Source organism: Apteryx mantelli, chromosome 4, assembly GCF_036417845.1.
Source record: "Apteryx mantelli isolate bAptMan1 chromosome 4, bAptMan1.hap1, whole genome shotgun sequence".
Classification (NCBI taxonomy): domain Eukaryota; kingdom Metazoa; phylum Chordata; class Aves; order Apterygiformes; family Apterygidae; genus Apteryx; species Apteryx mantelli.
This window is the reverse complement of record NC_089981.1, coordinates 87116301-87133070: the sequence shown is the minus strand read 5'-3', so window position 1 is coordinate 87133070 and position 16770 is coordinate 87116301. Positions and strand designations below refer to the sequence as shown.

At 42.8% G+C, this 16770-nt stretch overlaps 1 protein-coding gene across 1 annotated transcript; it reads left to right on the top strand.

Moving 5' to 3' along the window:
- The first annotated feature begins 322 nt into the window (after positions 1 to 322).
- On the top strand, positions 323 to 8887 carry TMX1 (thioredoxin related transmembrane protein 1). The gene is made up of 8 exons (XM_067295180.1): positions 323 to 476; positions 641 to 756; positions 1605 to 1650; positions 2139 to 2267; positions 3921 to 3966; positions 4054 to 4155; positions 4253 to 4322; positions 4590 to 8887. Exons 1-8 carry the CDS (start codon positions 331 to 333, stop codon positions 4766 to 4768), a joined length of 834 nt encoding a protein of 277 aa, XP_067151281.1. The 5' UTR covers positions 323 to 330; the 3' UTR covers positions 4769 to 8887.
- The last annotated feature ends 7883 nt before the right edge of the window (positions 8888 to 16770 follow it).

The window sequence follows — 16770 nt, the reverse complement described above, 5'->3', positions numbered from 1 at the left end:
GGCGGTGGGGGGAGGGGACCCGCGCCCCCCATTGGCCGAGCCCAGGGTCTCACGAGGATTTGCTCGAAGCTCCCGCCCCCCACAGCTCGACGCCCTATTGGCTGCGGCGCACCCTGAGCCCGCCCCTAGCTCGTTCCCGCAAGCGGCCGGGGTGGGCCCCCCTTTTCCGCGCACGCGCAGTGAAGGGCGGCCGGCGCCCGGCAGGCGCGAGGCGCGCGTGCGCCGCGCTGTGGGGGCGGTGCCGGCGGTGACGTGCCCGGTGACGCCCCGCCCCCCTTCCCGCTCGGCGTCCCGGGGCGGGCGGAAGCGGGCGGCGCGCGGCGCGGCAAGATGGCGGCGGCCGGGCGGCGGTGCGCTGTGGTGTGGCTGGCGCTGGCGGCCGGCGTGGCGGCGGCGCTGGGCAGGCGGAGCCAAGTGAAGACGCTGACGGACGGCACGTGGCGGGCGCTGCTGGAGGGCGAGTGGATGGTGGAGTTGTGAGTCGGGAGGGGGTTGCTCGGGCCGGCGCCTTCCGCCGGCGCGCGGGGCTGGCGGGAGGGGGGGGTCTCTCAGCGGGCCCCGCCTGAGGCGGCCGGGGGCCGAGCGGCGCCTCCCCGCCGGCCCCGGCCCCCTTTTGGTGACAGCTTTCCTCTGGCTCTAGCTATGCCCCTTGGTGCCCCGCCTGCCAGAACCTGCAGCCCGAGTGGGAGAAGTTTGCCGAGTGGGGGGAAGATCTTGAGGTGAATATTGCTAAAGTGGATGTGACCGAGCAGCCAGGTGAGAAGGGCTTGTGTGGGCGTTTATAACACACCCCCTCCCCCCTTTGTGTTTTCTCACTTGTTCGGCACTCAGGCAAAACTTCTGGTGTAAGTGTGCTGCTTTAAAAGTATTGACCCTATTTTTTTTTTTAAATCCGAATAATACAGATCCTTTAGTGAGCTCTGCTGAAGGCAGATTGCTATATGTGGGTTAAGTGATCTAGTCTTTCTTCATACATAAAGGAACTAGAGGTTTCCTCCTGAGTGGATTGCAGAACTTCAAGAAGATGTTTGATTTTATTTTTAAAGTATCATAAAGAAGGAGAATCTGGTTTTGGTCGTCTGGTCCTCCCCTGTAGCAGTACCTCTCTTGGCTGACAAAAAGAGAATGCAAGGAGTCTCATCTCTTTCAGCTGAAGCTAGGTTCTGTTGATTTCCCTTACATTTGTATGGGATTTGTTTAAAAAAAAACTTGTCCAACCTTGTAAAAATTACCTTGAAGTTGGTACTTTTTTCCAAAGTCGCATTAGAACTTCTGAAATTTGTCTTACTTGGGTTATTGTCTGCAAGCACTGGAGGTTACAGAGCACGTGGAAGAAGAGAGGATCTTTTTCTGCAGAGTTAAGGCCCAAATAGTCAAGTAAAATGGTTGTTTGCTCCAGATAATCTCTCTCCTTGTGCTGAGACGCTTCTTTTAAACTGTGCCCTACTTTGTTGATATGCACAAGTTTGTGTTTGATCAGAATTAAAGATTGACACCTGGAAGCAGCTGTTCTTATGAACTTTAAGATGTATAAGAAGTGTTTCTAGTCTTTTCTTCTTATGTTGCAATGCACTACTGTTCTGAAAATACCTGTTTTCTTACAGGATTAAGTGGACGATTTATCATAACAGCTCTTCCTACCATCTATCAGTAAGTATACAGTGTGGTAGTTTTTTTGGAGGAGAGAGGAAATGTCATTTTCCTTTTTTGGTACAAGTGAACGAGATCTATCAAGCTCTGTAAGAATGTGAGTAACTTTGCACAGAAAGAACCGTTTTTTTATCTAATCTGACTTTACAATGCCGCCAATATTTTTCTTTTCCCTTCAGGCCTCATTTATTTCTTCCCTTCATGGGTGTTTCTGTTTTGCAATCTTTTTTCTGTAGGTTGGTCTTAATGCTATTGTGTGGCAATTTTATTATGATGATTATTATCTTTTTATGGGATCACAACCTGAAGCTAGCAAAGATGCACTGTTATACTTGGAGTCAAGATACTCAGAAAACGTTTCAGAAACAATATTGTCTAAAGCAAAATAAAATAAAAAAGGAATAGGCAGAGTGAAGGGAGAAAATATGTTTGTAAGCGGAAGCAAATTTTGCATGCTTGGACTAAAACGTCTCTTTTTCGTTTTACAGTTGTAAAGATGGAGAGTTTAGGAGATACCAGGGTGCAAGAACTAAAACTGATTTCATAAATTTCATCAGTGATCAGGAATGGAAGTCCATTGAACCTGTTTCGTCATGGTTTGGTCCTTCCTCTTTTCTGTAAGTTTTGGTATGATTCTTACAAAAATTTGTCATCAAACGTATGTACTTCAAGGGCATGCTCAGACGGATTCTTAGGTGTGCCACACCTGATGCTGCATGCGGAAGCAGAGGTGGATATTGGTCCTGAGCTTGTTAACAGCTCAGGCAGCAGCTCTGTGCTAGTAAGGAGTGTGTGAGCATTTAGCATATGTCATGCCTCATTCCTCAGCTGTGAGAGAATTGCATACACTAGCATAGCAAAGGTCTCCTGAGCAAGGTTTACTTTAAGGTTTCAAAAGTGTAGCTGGAGGGATTATTTTATTAAACTGTTGTAGGTAACTTACTGACGCTTGAAGTTCTTTTGATTATACAGCAGAAGGCTGCTTTGCCCAACTAAATTCTAGAAAGTTAGCAAATAAAAACTTGAAAATAATGTGGCAACATAGTTGTGTAATAGGGGCTGTTTGGTTAAAAAAGCACTGCCATCTGTAGTAAAGTTAAAAGCAGTGCGGAGGGGTTGAAGGTTAGGGAATAGTGATGTGGTGATACCCTGTAGTCTGAGAAGATGCTCTCTGGAATACCTTTTGGTTTGGTGGCTTTGAAGTGCTTTTAGTTACTGCTGCATGTGCTGTGGGATGGGGAGAAAGAAGTGATTTCAGGAGTTAAGTGACTGTGAGGGATAATGCACACTGGGGACACCTTTGGTTGAGGGAAGTGAACCCAATTGTTCATTGTTTTATTTCTCAGTTGAGAGACATTAGTCATAGTGTGCTGTAGGAGGCTGGGTTTTAGGTGTTCAGTTTAAGAAATGTTACTCTCGACTGAAATTTTCCATTTTCTGTGGCTGTTCTGGGCAGCTCAGCATTGTTACTTTGGGTACTTATAACACCATCTGAATCTTGAAACTGTGTGATAGGGCTTCTATAACATATTGGCCCGCAGGGAGGAATGTATGTGCAGGAGTACTAATTTTAGGATTCGTAAGTTTTCTATTGCAAGTGTACAGTACCACCTACTTCTGTGTTTGTGCCTAGTGAAACATTATGCACGCCTCTGTTCACAACTGCCCACTTCTGTGGCTCACTTACTAGCAACTTACCCTGGCTTAATATTTCAAATTCTCCTTTTCTTTAGAAAAAGTGAATGCTTAATGCTGAAGTCTTACAACAGTGAAATATCAGAACCAGCAGACTATATCTGGCAGTTAGCCCGGTTTTGTTCACTTATGTGAAAAACAAGGAATCAATCTATTTTAAATATAACATCCAGATGCTTAATTCTTAATTTCTTAAGTAGAGTTCCAGCTGCTTCTCATAGCCTGTTGTTCCAAATATAATTTATAACATAAAAGTCACTGAAATTCATATGTCAGCAGGTACAATTTGAAGAAGTTTTGGGGTAGGTAATTGTCTGTATTTGAAATATTGTATGATAAATAAACCTGGTGTTGGTACCAAAGGCTGCTTCAAAGGAAATGTGTTTGCTGAGTAAAAGACATAACAGAACATAAAAAAGTTACAGAACATAAAAAGCAAAGTGGTTAGAAGGGAAACCTGGCATGAGTGGAAAGTTGTTCAGTGTGAGTCTAAATAATGACTAGTCAGGCAGATTGGAACAGATTTGTGACTGGCTTAAAGACTCTTTCAGTTACTCTTTTTTGCTTTGTTTCAGGATGAGCAGTATGTCTGCTTTGTTTCAGCTGTCAATGTGGATCAGGGTATGTGCTTAGATTTGAGCTTTATTTTATTTTAACAGGCATGATACTTAGCTATTCATGAAATGATTCCCATGTCTTTCATTCTAGCATTGCCATGGTTATTTGACAGAAAGTGTTGGAATACCAGTTTGGGGTTCATATGCCATTTTTGCGTTGGCAACTCTCTTCTCAGGACTGATACTGGGACTTGTAAGTAAACCACTTGAAATAGGTTGTCATATGACTACTGTGTTACACTGATGTAGAGAATGTTAAGAGGTTTAAATTTGTCTTTCTTCGGTTTCAGATAATGGTGTTCTTAGCAGACTGTCTCTGTCCATCCAAAAGGCACAGACAACAGCAGTACCCTTATTCAAGTAAGCCCGCTGTATACTTCTAATTCAGTGAAGCTGTTTGATAAATCTATATAATAAAAATTGGCATGTAGCTTGTGTCAGCAGGACAGGAAATCTAGTATAGAAGTTTCTGCTTGTGCAAAATTTTAAGTGACTGTTATTTGAAAATATTATCTGGCTTAAGTTTGTTCAAATTCTGAGCTGGTCTATAATGTTTAAAAAAAAAAAAAAGTGTATTTCACAGGATAACTTTCTTATTTGTGTGTCATGTTTTCTTTTCCACTTAAGAAAAACTAGCTCCAGAGTCAGCTCAGCTATTGAAAAAGCTGGATGAAGAGCAAGAAGCAGATGAGGAAGATCTTTCAGATGATGAAACAGAGGATAAAGAGGTGTCCAACAGAAACTCTTCAATGAATGCTGTAAGACAGCGCCCAGTGAACCCTGCTACTACAGTGGATAAATCTTAGTTTTATTTGCATGCAGGATTACTGTTTGTGAGTCACCAACTCAAAAGGAGTTGAATGTATCAAATCCTTCAGCTTGAAGAGAGGAGTGACTCCTGTCATGATAGTATTGATGCATTTCACTAATTCAGAAAAAAGATATACTTAAAATATCTTTGGCATCAGGTATTCAAAACTAAAACATGCTGTTGCAAATGGCTGAAACTTCTCCTGTCTGTGTGCAGAGAAGTGCCAAGAAATAATTTGCGTGGCTTTTTGAATGACTTGTTCCATAGTTGTTTTACAGAATATAAGCCAGTGTACTTGTTGCATTAGGGAACGTTAGGAAGGAAAATGCACTAACCTGTTTGCTGTTGAAGCATTCAGAAAGGTTTCTCAGTATAAATCTATCTAGTTGGGCTCTGAAGAAATGCTGAGGGGGAAAAATTCCTTAAATTATGGGACCTTCTCCAGGCTTTTTATGTGACGAAAAAATGTTATAAATGATCTAGTTCTTCTGCTATGACAATGAGTGCTACAAAAAATCTAATCTTCCTTTATCCAAATCTCTTACTAGAGGCTACCCTTCATTTTGTAAGTTGCTGAGACCAATGTGGAATATATTGATTGTCTTCAAAACTAAGCAGCAACTTGCTAATGTTGAATAAGCATTAGCAAGAAAGACTTTCCTTATGCTAGAATGAAGATGCGTTTTGCAAAATACTTGTATTGTTCTGTTCTGCATTCTTTTTCCCTACTCTCCTGACTTTTCAAGCCAACTTCTTCATTATGAGTTAAAATCGGAGCTCTCTATTTCCAGTTTGGAGGAAAAAATATGATCTGATGACACTGTTTTGACCTGAAGTCAGAAGAGCAGCGGAAGAATGTAACATCTCATTCATAGTTCAGCAGGCTGCTTATTCTGCTTGCTGAGGATGTGAAAGTTCAGAGGTACCATATAAAATGCTTAGTATTGACAAAGTAATTTCTGGCTGCCTTCATGTATTTGAGGAAAAGTTATTTCTGATTTCTATTTACAAGCTTCTGAGCATTTATTTTTTGAATATATTTGGGACAAATTACTATGAGCTTCTGAAGAAAGCAAGATGTTGTGTCTTCTGCCTGCCAATAGAAATAGCATACACTCCTGACCCAGTCCTCAGTGTGAATTTTCTCTTTAACCAGAAGTTAATGCATGGTGAAAAAACTTGAGCACAAAACTCTAGAAGTGCGTCAAGAGTGCTCTTCTGCCCCGTTTTGGTTTGTAAGGGAGTGTTCAGGTCAATGTCATTAGTTCGGTACACAACTCTTCTGCTCTTTCAAATACTGTGTGCCTGCTATAGCTGGCAAATAAGTAAAGATAAGTTAGCATTTGCTACTAGAGCACAGACAAGTGACAGGGAGAACTGATCCAGAGGAGCTAAAACACAAGCTCAAGAATACCCCAAAGCTCCTTTGGGAAATGATCTTCCTCTTCAGAGTAATAAACTCACTCTGATCCAGCACAAAATCAAGTTCCCTTGAAATAATCTGAAGCACTCTTTCTTTGAGACGTTTCTGTCATTTTTTGAAACCTTAACTGTAATTGAAGGAGTGATCTCCTGTATAGACAACTACCTAAAATAAATATAAATTTTTCTGTAATTAGGTTGCTGTGATATTTCTATAATGACATTACTACCTTTATTCAGAGGAGCAGAAGTTCCCTTCTGAAGTACATTTTGTGCTTCTGCTGACTGTTCACATCCACTGTGCTGGAGTTAGGGTGGAGTGAGCGAAAGCCAGAGTGCTTGTCTTTGCCATCCTCGCAGGTGGAGGTTACTGGAAGCGCGCTGTGTAGTGCGGAATCTCTGGCTGACTAGAAACCTACTATTTGCATTGATTGCTTTTAGAACGTGCATAGGAGATTCTTATTCTATTCTGAAGACTACAGAAAACTATACTTCTTGGTGAAGTAATTCTACTCTGAAGAAATAACAAGTAGCAAGTCGCAATGACTGATTCAAACGGGGTTAGTTTACACGTAGGGTACACTTCTGTTGAGTGTGAATCCTACCCGTTCATCCTGCTGTATGGCAGTAGAACTCTGCTTGTTAATACATCATCAATAATTTATGCTTAACCAAATCTTACTAAAAATCCAACCAGGATGTACCTGGTCTCAACTTGAAATAACTACTTTTTTTTTTTTTTTAACAGAATGTCATCTTTTCTGTTTTCACAAAATCATCTTAAAACAATATACCCTAATCATTTTCTAAAAAAAACCTGTAGTCTGTTTTCTCTGATTTTTATTTTCTCTGTGTAGAAATAAAAAGAATGCATATAAGCTGTATCTTGCACTCCTTAAATTTCCATATTCCTTCAGTTAATTTCTGAAGTATAAGCAAGTGAAAGGTTAGTTTAATGATGAGGACACTTAAGCCTTCTAGCAGGCCTGTTCTTGCTGGTCTTTTTTGAGCTTTCATCTCAGTGGGCTTGTAAGCCTGGCAGGCAGTTGACAAATCTGTGTCAATAGTAAACTTGATTGCGAGTCATTGAGACTGTGAGCACAGAAGTGCCCTTGATGATGTTTTCACTGCAGCGTGGCTGCCAGATGGGATTATTAAGAAGGCAGACTGTCAGACAAGGAGCTAGTAATGAACTTTGTGGGGTGTGAAAGAATTGCTAAAAAAAACCAACGATATTTATAGTTCTCGTAGGTGAATCAGTTTATGTAAAGCTGTTAAGGATACTTACTTTTTTTTGTTGAAGTCTTGTCTTTAATATTTCTTTGTAAATTGCATTTTATGTATATCTGATAGAACATAATTCTGCCTGCCTATTAGGAATGGAAGAAAGTGATGCAGCTTTCCAAATATCTGAGCAAACCTTCCAAAAAGTTTTTAGATGAGTAAGAATGAGTCGTAATAAGATGTCCTTCAACTTCTTCCCGTGATTCTCCCCCTTCTCCCCCCCTTTTTCCCTCTGAACTTTGGTGCTCTGGGATTACTTATCCCAGGCAAAAAAAAAAAAAAAATCTACTGGGTTATGTGTTTAGAAGAGATAACTGCAATGCTTGAAACAATCCTTTTAGTTAAAATCTAAGTGTTCCTATCTTTTTTTAAAATATCAAAACTTCTCCTGGTGTGTGAATGAATACCAGTGTGTACCGTAAATGCCCTTAAGGTGTTGGTCTTGTGGGTTTGCCTTAAATTCTCTAAAAGTGTAGATCTTAGCCTTTGCCACTAGTAAAATAAAGCAATAACTCCATGATTTACTAAGGAGAAGTAGAGGCATTGTCTTTGGTAAATGGTGTATTTCACAAGGAACACAGAAATGCTGTGTGCTGTTGATAGGGAAAAGCGTTGAATTTTTTTTAAAATCTGAAGTGTATGGGGTAACTCAGCTTGGAATATATTTAAATGTAGCTGTTACAAATCCAGAAATTTTTTTAGGGTTTTCTAATTTTTTAGTTACTTTAAAACTGATTGTGCAATATAGAAAGTACATACTGATAACTTCTGGCTAACATTTCTTTTAGGTTTAAAAGAACAAACACAACCTTTTTCCTTGCTGCTTTCCTGTTAGCTTCCTGGTTTAACAAGAAATTCTAGCACTAATCTACCTTGCCTCTGCCTCCCGCACTCCTGCCTTTTCTTACTGCCTCCCTGCCTTAGGCAAGTAGTCAAACAAATTCAAAAACTGCCTCTTAGTCATAAGTGTTCGAGTTGCTGGAATCCAGCTTTTGTGTTGCAGACCTATGCTTGTGATTATTGTAACTTATGCAAGTACTGTTTTGATTATCCATAGGGAACCTGCATTTGCCGATCTCTTTAAATTTTACTGTTCGTATTTTTAATAATGTTAGGGTTTTCTCCTGTGAATATCTAAGTTGCTTATTTCATCTGTATTCCAAAGATGTTTACTAAGGTTGATCTAAGGTTGCAATGTAACAAATGTGTATAAGAGCCTGTCCTTTGTGTGTGTTGATAATGCTTGAATATCAGTTTTGTAAAAGTCGGACTGCCCTTTTCATATCATCACCTTGAACAAGCATGTCCAATTTAATTCCAGAAGAAATGAATTAACTGTAACAATACTTTCTTTTTTTTTAATATTTGTCAGAGATTCTTCAAGTAAAAAATAACCACCAGCTTTGGATTCCTGGGTTCTCAATGTCTCTCTTTTTACAAGATGCAAGCAGTATCTTGCTGTCTAACAATGAAGTAAAAACTGCAACTGTTTCCATGGGAAAAAAATGTTGTGACACCATAACTAATGAACTTGTTGTGATAAACGCCTTTGAGAAGACAGATTTGAGTAACAATTCAAACTAAGGCTGCGGTGAGGTACTTGTGGTTCTTAATCAAGACTGTCTTGGGTATTTCATGGTAGTGTGAGCTGACCAGTTATCATTTCGGTTAAATGGTTTGTGTGGTTTGGGAAGGAGCTTTCATGCCTACCAGGCTTAGATAGTGATGGTAATAAATGAGTTCTTGTGTTGCAAAAGAATGTAGGCTGGAGTTGACGCATGTTTAAAATTCAGTCCTTTGTTTTTAATTTGATTTTTCTTGTAGTTGCCTAAAATGCATGCAAATTATATTTCCACTGCAGACGGACTCCTCCTCTGTTCTGCCTACGCGCTGTATATCAGATCTTAACAGCCAAAGGGGCCAGCATTGGCGAGTCTGCCTTACAGTGGGAAGCTTCATTCAGAATTGCGTGAATTCTTAAATGAAAGAGGCTTATTGAGGAAGATGCAAATAGAGGCAAGGTATGCTCCTAGCGCTATTGAGTAACAGCTGATCCAGTCCAAAACTACTGGCTGCCCATCGGCAGTTGTCATCGAAGAGTCTGTCTTGCCCGTTCCCTTGCTCTTTCCTCCATGTCTTCTCTTACAGGTTGAGCATTGAGAGCATGGTAGCTCTGCATGTCCACTCTTTACTAGTGTGGGTGGGTGCGTGGAGTCTTCCGGCAAAACTACTCCTGTAGTTTCTCCAACAGGAGCAAGGAATACCTATTGCCTGGGGAATTAGGGGGCAGTTCATGCAAACTTAAATATATTTCAGTTTGACTTTTGGCTCTATTTTTCCTTTGGATCAGCTACTACTTTCTGTTAGACATAATACATTGAGTGGAAGAGTAGGGAATTTATGTATTTAAAATAATTAGGACCGACCTCATAAAACACAAAAATGCAGCTGTCTGTTTAGCTAGCAGTCAATGTTTGCCAGATTGCTAGTCTCCCATGGGGTTGATTTTGAAACTTAAACAGTTTCAGCTGTGGCAAGGATTGACTGGGAAGGAGGAATTTCAGTTTGCCATAACACTGTTTCAGCATTTAGAAACATCAAAATGCAATGTCAATATTAATTTTAAGACTTCTTTACTTAAAGAAGAGGGGGTCTGTCTTCTGAAGCTGTCTTGTCTCCTTGTTTGCATCAACTGAACCTTTTGATTTGACCCTGAAAAGCACCATCTTTGGTTCTTTCCTCCCTGTATCTTATTTCTGGCCGCTAGTCTGGCTAGCACCCTGGGGTCCACTGTTGGATCAACTTTTCTTTAACTCTCTGGACTCCTTGTCTTGCTGTGGGCTTTAGTACAGGTTCAATAACTTTCTAGAGAGAAGATTTTGCCTCAACCTGCCCTCTTTCCTCACTTTTCTAGATTTAGCTGTTTAAAACTTTTTAGATAAAAGTTTAATTTCTATTTAGCATTGGTTATAGCCTTTTTTTAATTGCAAGGCAGATAGAGAAAGCTTACTTCTAGGTACACATCTGATGTTTCAATAGGCATCTTTAATCTATGAAAGGAATAAATATGTTTACTTTATCTGGTGAAGCGGTTGAGTATACATATATTCCTGCTCCTAGCACTTCTTGTATTTGACCTTAATTTCTTGCAAACAAAATCTAGCCTTGCAGTGAGGTCCTAGCACACTGTTCCAGGAAAGTGCCGTAACCTGCGTACTGTGATTTGCTTCCTGGTCCTGCCCTACTGATAGTTAGATTTTTTTGTGCTGTGACATAGCTCTGGCAGGAGAGAAGGTGCCCATAAGTGTCACAGCCTCTAGCCTGGCAGTAAGACCTTTTATTGTCAATGTGGATCTGAACTCCTTTCTGAGAGCTGGGACCACAGTGGTGGCTTCCCTTTTCCTGAATGCCTTATCAACTGGCCCAATGCCTTCAAAAGACGGGCACCTTTTTCTGACTGCTTTAGAAGGAGACAGCTGCTACGTGCAGGTTCCATGAATATCTGCAGGATCGCATTGCTGGGCAGTAACTAGAGGAATGCTTTGTGTCAGGATCCTGCATGGGCTAAGAGCAAGGTAGATCATGGTGGCCCAACCTTTCACACAGTAGAAACTGATTCCTCTTTACCTTTGAGAATTTATTTCATCACATAGCCATGCCATGCATGCCTTGAACTATCTACACGAGAGTAGCTCCCTGGGCTCTGTTAGCTGCCCTGGCACTTATTTCTGTCTCCTGCGGCAGAAGTTGTGGGAAGTATCTGGGCTTCTAGTTCTGCTTTCTCAAAGTGTGTGCCTGCTCAAGACCCAGAAAGTGCTGGCCCATGCTGGGGCGTGATAGCTGATATAAGAATGCCTGGTGGTGTAGCTGGAAGCCAAACATGTTTTTCAGCACTACAGACTGACTATATCTTCACGGGACTCATTCCTCTACCCTGACAGCTCAGAGTCACTGAGTCTGTCAAGCCTGTGCAGGCTGCAGACCAGTGTGACTTGTGCTTAGAGAGACTCTCTGTCCACCTCCTGCTTTATTGGTTATATGAGTTATGACAGAGGAAATACAGCTTTGTACTGGATTTTCATCCTGGCTGACATGTCCTTGTGGACAAGTGTTTTGTAGCTTGCCCTGGGACACTGTCCTCCTGTGTGGAGCTATCTGCTCACGTTGTCAATTTACGTGCACTAGAAGACAAGCACCCTGCTCTTTCCTCCTTGAATGTCTTGAGCAGATCTTTCAAGAGGTGCTTTCTCTCTTGCCCCTCTGAAGCATATCACAGGGGTGTTGATTCTGTGCATAATACCGGCACGCTGGTTTGAATTGGTGGTGCTGCCATAGCACAGCTCTGCCCTGTCTTGTTCTACTGCTCGCTGCTCTTTGTTGTCTTCCTCTGCTACATATGCAGGTGGGAATAGGATATCCTGGCGTCCTTGTTAGGATCCCCGATCGGCGGCTATTACTTTGCTTTGACACTACAGGTTCCCAGAGCTGTAAGCTCGTGCCCCCTGAGCTGACTTGTTAAACAGAGGGAGACTGACACAAATCAGCTGCCCCCCTGTGCCCAGAGAGAAGCAGTCATGATGCATTTTTCATCGCAGTGCAGAACTTTCCTTCCCTCTTTTGATTCCACCAGAACTTAGAGAGGACAATAACAAGCTTAACTTTGGTCTAGCCATGCTGCTCTGTGGCTCCAGAAAGTTTCAAGACCTTGGTTTGGGAGAAGACTGATGTGCTGGCTTCTACAAGTCTGATTGAAAAACCTGGTGAGAACATCCACTGGCTCTGGCACAGTTTCTGTGGTAATCAGTAATTTTTTATTCTGTACCCAGTTTTGGGTGGCTTTATGGCTCCTCTCTCAACCTGGAGAGTTGAGCTGCGTTTTACTAGCCAGAAATCAAGGAGGTCTGTTCGGTCAACTTGTATAAAACTGATGCCCTCGAAGTGACAGCAGATTCTAAAATACTTGTATCATAAGAGTGAAGACAGCAGTTAAGCCTTCTGGGTGTCTCTTAAAAGGTTCATTTAAAAGTTAAATTGTGCCTTCTAAATCAAGAAGTTTTAGAAATGCTAGGTGAAAAAAAAAATTAATGCAGTGCATTAAAGATAATATTTTTGTTAGCTTTGCTTTTCCTTCCAGCCTTTTACGTCTGCTGTGCTCAGTTTGAACCTCAATGCCCTTTTTTCCCTTGGTATGAGTGGTAATTTCTCAGCGAGATTACATTTCTGGATCTTTTAAATTCCTTGGCAGTTAGCTACTGCCCTCTGAATGCTCGCTGTACTAAGACTATCAGCTGAAGGAGAAGGGGTGTTCGAAATAGATTTCTTGACCTCTGTAAATAGCATCCTGTATCCCTGCAATTTCAGCCATAGGCAAGTTTAACCGGCGTGGCCCTTCCCTGTAGCATTCCCTGCACACGCATAGGCACCACAGTGACGAAGAAAGGCAGTTCGCTCCTTTAATGTCATTGCACAAGGTTTGTTCTGTTTCAGTGAAGCTCAGACCTGCTATTAGCACAGTTGCTGTAAATCTCTTCCATCTGACTTTTCAGATTAACCAAGATCTCGTTCACTGACAGGCCACAGTGTGTATTTGTCTTGGAAATGCAGCTTCATCTATCAAAAAAAAAAAAAAACCCACCAAAACAAGGAAGCTAAGTGCTGTATTTAGATGGCCTAAATTCCACGTGTTTTCTGCGTTGAACCAACAGAGAGAGCCTAGAGCCACCAGAAATGCTGCATGAGAAGACACGGGCAGGGTATAAACTGAATTGTGGTCCTCAGGTATGATGACTGTGGTGGCAGACTGGCTGTAACCCAGGAATAACACAGAGGTGATAGCGCTTACGCAAAGACCCTGTTTGGCCTTTTCTCTTGGTTCTCAAGTGGATGTGACATTGCTACACAGTGACAGTGAAGAGTGTCTGAGCAAAGCCTTTCCTTACCAGGGCCGGCTGGTTTCTTCATGTAGACTCTATTTCAGTCCCTGAGTCTCCCAGGAAAATGTCACATGTTTTCCCTTGTTGGATCTTTCTGGTTGTTTACTGGACTGATTTCTTAGATGACTGGAAAAGTGTCTTGGCTCTCCCAGGGTAGAGCCCTCTTTCTCTCTCCACCCCCTTTTAAAATATTTGGAAAAGATAGAAATCGTGGCCTTATACAGGGCTATTTGCTTTGTATTTGAATAGGACTTTTTTAAACGATACCTTGAGATAAAGTACTCAGTTTAAGCAGTCTTTGGTGTGTGCTCTGTGTATGTCCTTTAATAAAAATTATATCTGATATGTCCCACTCTGGGCTGGAGCTTTAGTCTGTGGCCAGATTTCCCAAAGGCTTTGAGTTGCTGAAAGATCTTTTGTGAGTGGTGATAAAACACAAGAGCTGATAAGTGAAATGTTAAAATAAATAAAACAAAAACGTTTCCAAAATATCTTTTGCTCAGGGAGAATAATTTATGTGTTGTTTCTGCTACAATATTATTTTTAAACACAATAGTTGATAATCAGTTTTGATATATGTGGTAGATGTCGTCACAGTTTTTCAAAGCGACAGAACGGTTTGATGCATCAGTTTTCAGAGCCCTTTTAAGATCCGTCGAGGCTACAGCTAGTTGTCAGCCTGCCACGAAGGGTGAGTGATCATTAAAGCCAGCCAGAGGCCCGGCTGAGTAGGATCTGCGTTTTTGTTGGAGGTTTCTGTATGTTTTCTTAGGAGTGAGAGACAGAAAGAACAAACCCTGCTGGGAGCTGTCAGCCCCTGTGGGAAGGATTGTTTGTCTTGATGCTTCGCTGAAGTTCTGCACCGATGACTAAAACTGCCCAAAATGCGTGTGTGGTGGCGTAGTGAGACCTTCCTGGGCTGGAGGAGGCTGCCAGCAGGGCCCAACGGAGACATAATAAAGAGGCCTCTTTTGCAGGAAATGCTGACTGAAGTCCCTTGACTACATTTTATAAAAAAAAGTGTGTTATTCTGATATCCCGTGGTCGCTTTTGAAAACACTTCACGTGCTTTCTGCACACCCAGGAAATCATGAACCTGGCTGTAGCCTAATACAGGATTTTCAGCTTCTGGTGCAACTAGGGGCAGGATCTGGCTGCTGTTACAGAGCTCTCTGGGAAGTTTGCAGGTGGTGTTTCTCCTCTTGATAAAGGCAAGGTCTGGCCATGTGCATGCTGAGCTCAAGGACTGTTCACTTTGTCTTTCACAATTAGCTAATTGGCCAAGAGCTGATGCTCCTCACACTGCTCTGAGAAGCTCGAATGCTCCGTGCAGAGATCTGCTCCGCTTTGGGTATTTTTTTTTTTTTAATGGCTTTGGAGCAAGTCTCATAAATGGGCTGATCTAACTTTACGCTGGAGAGTTTTGGAAGAAATTGTGCTGCCAAAGCGAGTAAAAGGAGCCAGTTGACCATGTGGCAGCAACCTGGAAATGCTACATAAAGATTGCTTGGATCTCTGTTACTCTTGGAGGAAATGTTACTTCTACAGAGAGACCTGAAGTAATTAAATAGCTTAAAAGAGCATGGTAAAGGCTTTAAATGGACCAATAATAATGTTTTCAGTTGTTCTAAAGGAAACAATAAGTATGAGAATAATACATCCCCGTGAGAAGGGGCCAAGCCATGTCATGTGACGCTACGGATGCCTGTAGTGTAACCAGGTGGCATGGAACTAAAAAATGGAAAATACAGGTTAAAGATGAGTGAGAACTTTCTGAATGAATGAACGTTAGGAAATTAATGATTAACAGTGACCTAGAGGAAACGCAGCAGGAAATAACCTTGCAGCAACACGGGTCTTGGCTAGAGATAACGATAGAGAAGGAAAAGGTCCATCTGTTATACTTTGTGCTTTGGATGGATGGATGGATTCATGTTGTGGTGACTGGACTCATCCCCAAAACTTCCAGTCCTAGGAGAAAATGCTGGAGAGCAGCGCAGAGAATAAAATCTTCTTTCTCTTCTGTATTTATCAAAGATGGTATGGAGCAGCTCTGGCTGGTTCTGTTTTCTTTCCTGTGAAGAACAATGAAGTCTTGAAGGAGGAAGCGTCATGTAGGTGAGTTTGGGTTTCTGTAGCAGTTCACACACAAGCATGTTGTGAAAAGCCGTCGCCGTTTGCACTTAACCGGCTTTTGCGTGCTCCTTGTTCCTTTTTACACCGCAGACCAGCTCGGCCAAAAGTGCCGAGCTGGGGCCGCCGGCAGAGGAGGGAGTTTCCAAAGGCAGCAGACGGCTGGGGGCAGCAAAGCCGTTCCCGCGAAGGCACCGATCCCGCTGCCTGGGCTCCCAGCCCTGCACGGCAGGAGCAGGGTTCCTGCTGCTCCGGAGGGAGCCGGGCTGCTCCGTGTTGTCTCCTGCCGAGGCCAGGGCTTTCCAAGCGCCTGGCTCCCGCAGCGGCATCGGCAGGGGAAAGCTGTGAACTCCAGAGCGGGCCGGGGGTGGGGGGATGAAAGGCTCTGCGCTGGGAAGGGCAGGTGGGAACCGAGGGGCTGTCCTGCCCCAGGGCTCGCCGCTGTGCTGCAGCTGCTGCCGTCTAGATTTTCTGCCCGGTGGATGAGAATAAAAGCGACCGTTTTGTCTTCAGGGCAGCAAACGTCAGGTTTTCTTTCCTCTGCTCGCTGCGATGCCGGGAGTCAGCTCGGCTCCGTGCCTGCACCTGGCGTGCACATCCCGGTAGGAGCCCCGCTAGACTTGCAGGTGAGCCACGTTACTGGCAGCGGTTCCTGTGGGAAGGAAACGAACCTGACCACATCTAAGCCGACGTGTGCCAAGTGACGGTTGTCACATGCGGGGCTGCCCGCTCTGAGAAGGTAATCCCTGCTGTTGAGAATACTGGAGGAAAAGCCACCTCCGCAGCTTAAATCACCAGGTTCAGCTGAACGCGGGAGCATTTTTTTTTGTCTGTCTGTATGAACCACAGAGAATAATCCTGTCCCCAAAGAGTAATATGGGGGCATAAGCCTTGTTACTTAAATCCTTAATTTCCAAGTTTGGAGATCAGATCTGCTCCATGATGTGTTTTGCTTGAATTAAGTATATCGATATTCCATTTGCTTCAATATCAATGAGTAGGTGAAATATAATTATTATTATATTATTACATAATTATTATATTATAATAAACTAGTTAAGCGTGGCTTTCTACAGAGAACCGGAAAGATACTTCCAGGTGGTTTTTCCCCTTCCTGCCTGACTCGGTTTAGGGTTACGCCCCAGGATTGCCCTCGGCAGAAGCCGAGCGGGGCGAATTCCCCTTGTCCCCTGCAGGCCTCCTGCGCTGTCAGCCTTGCCTCTTC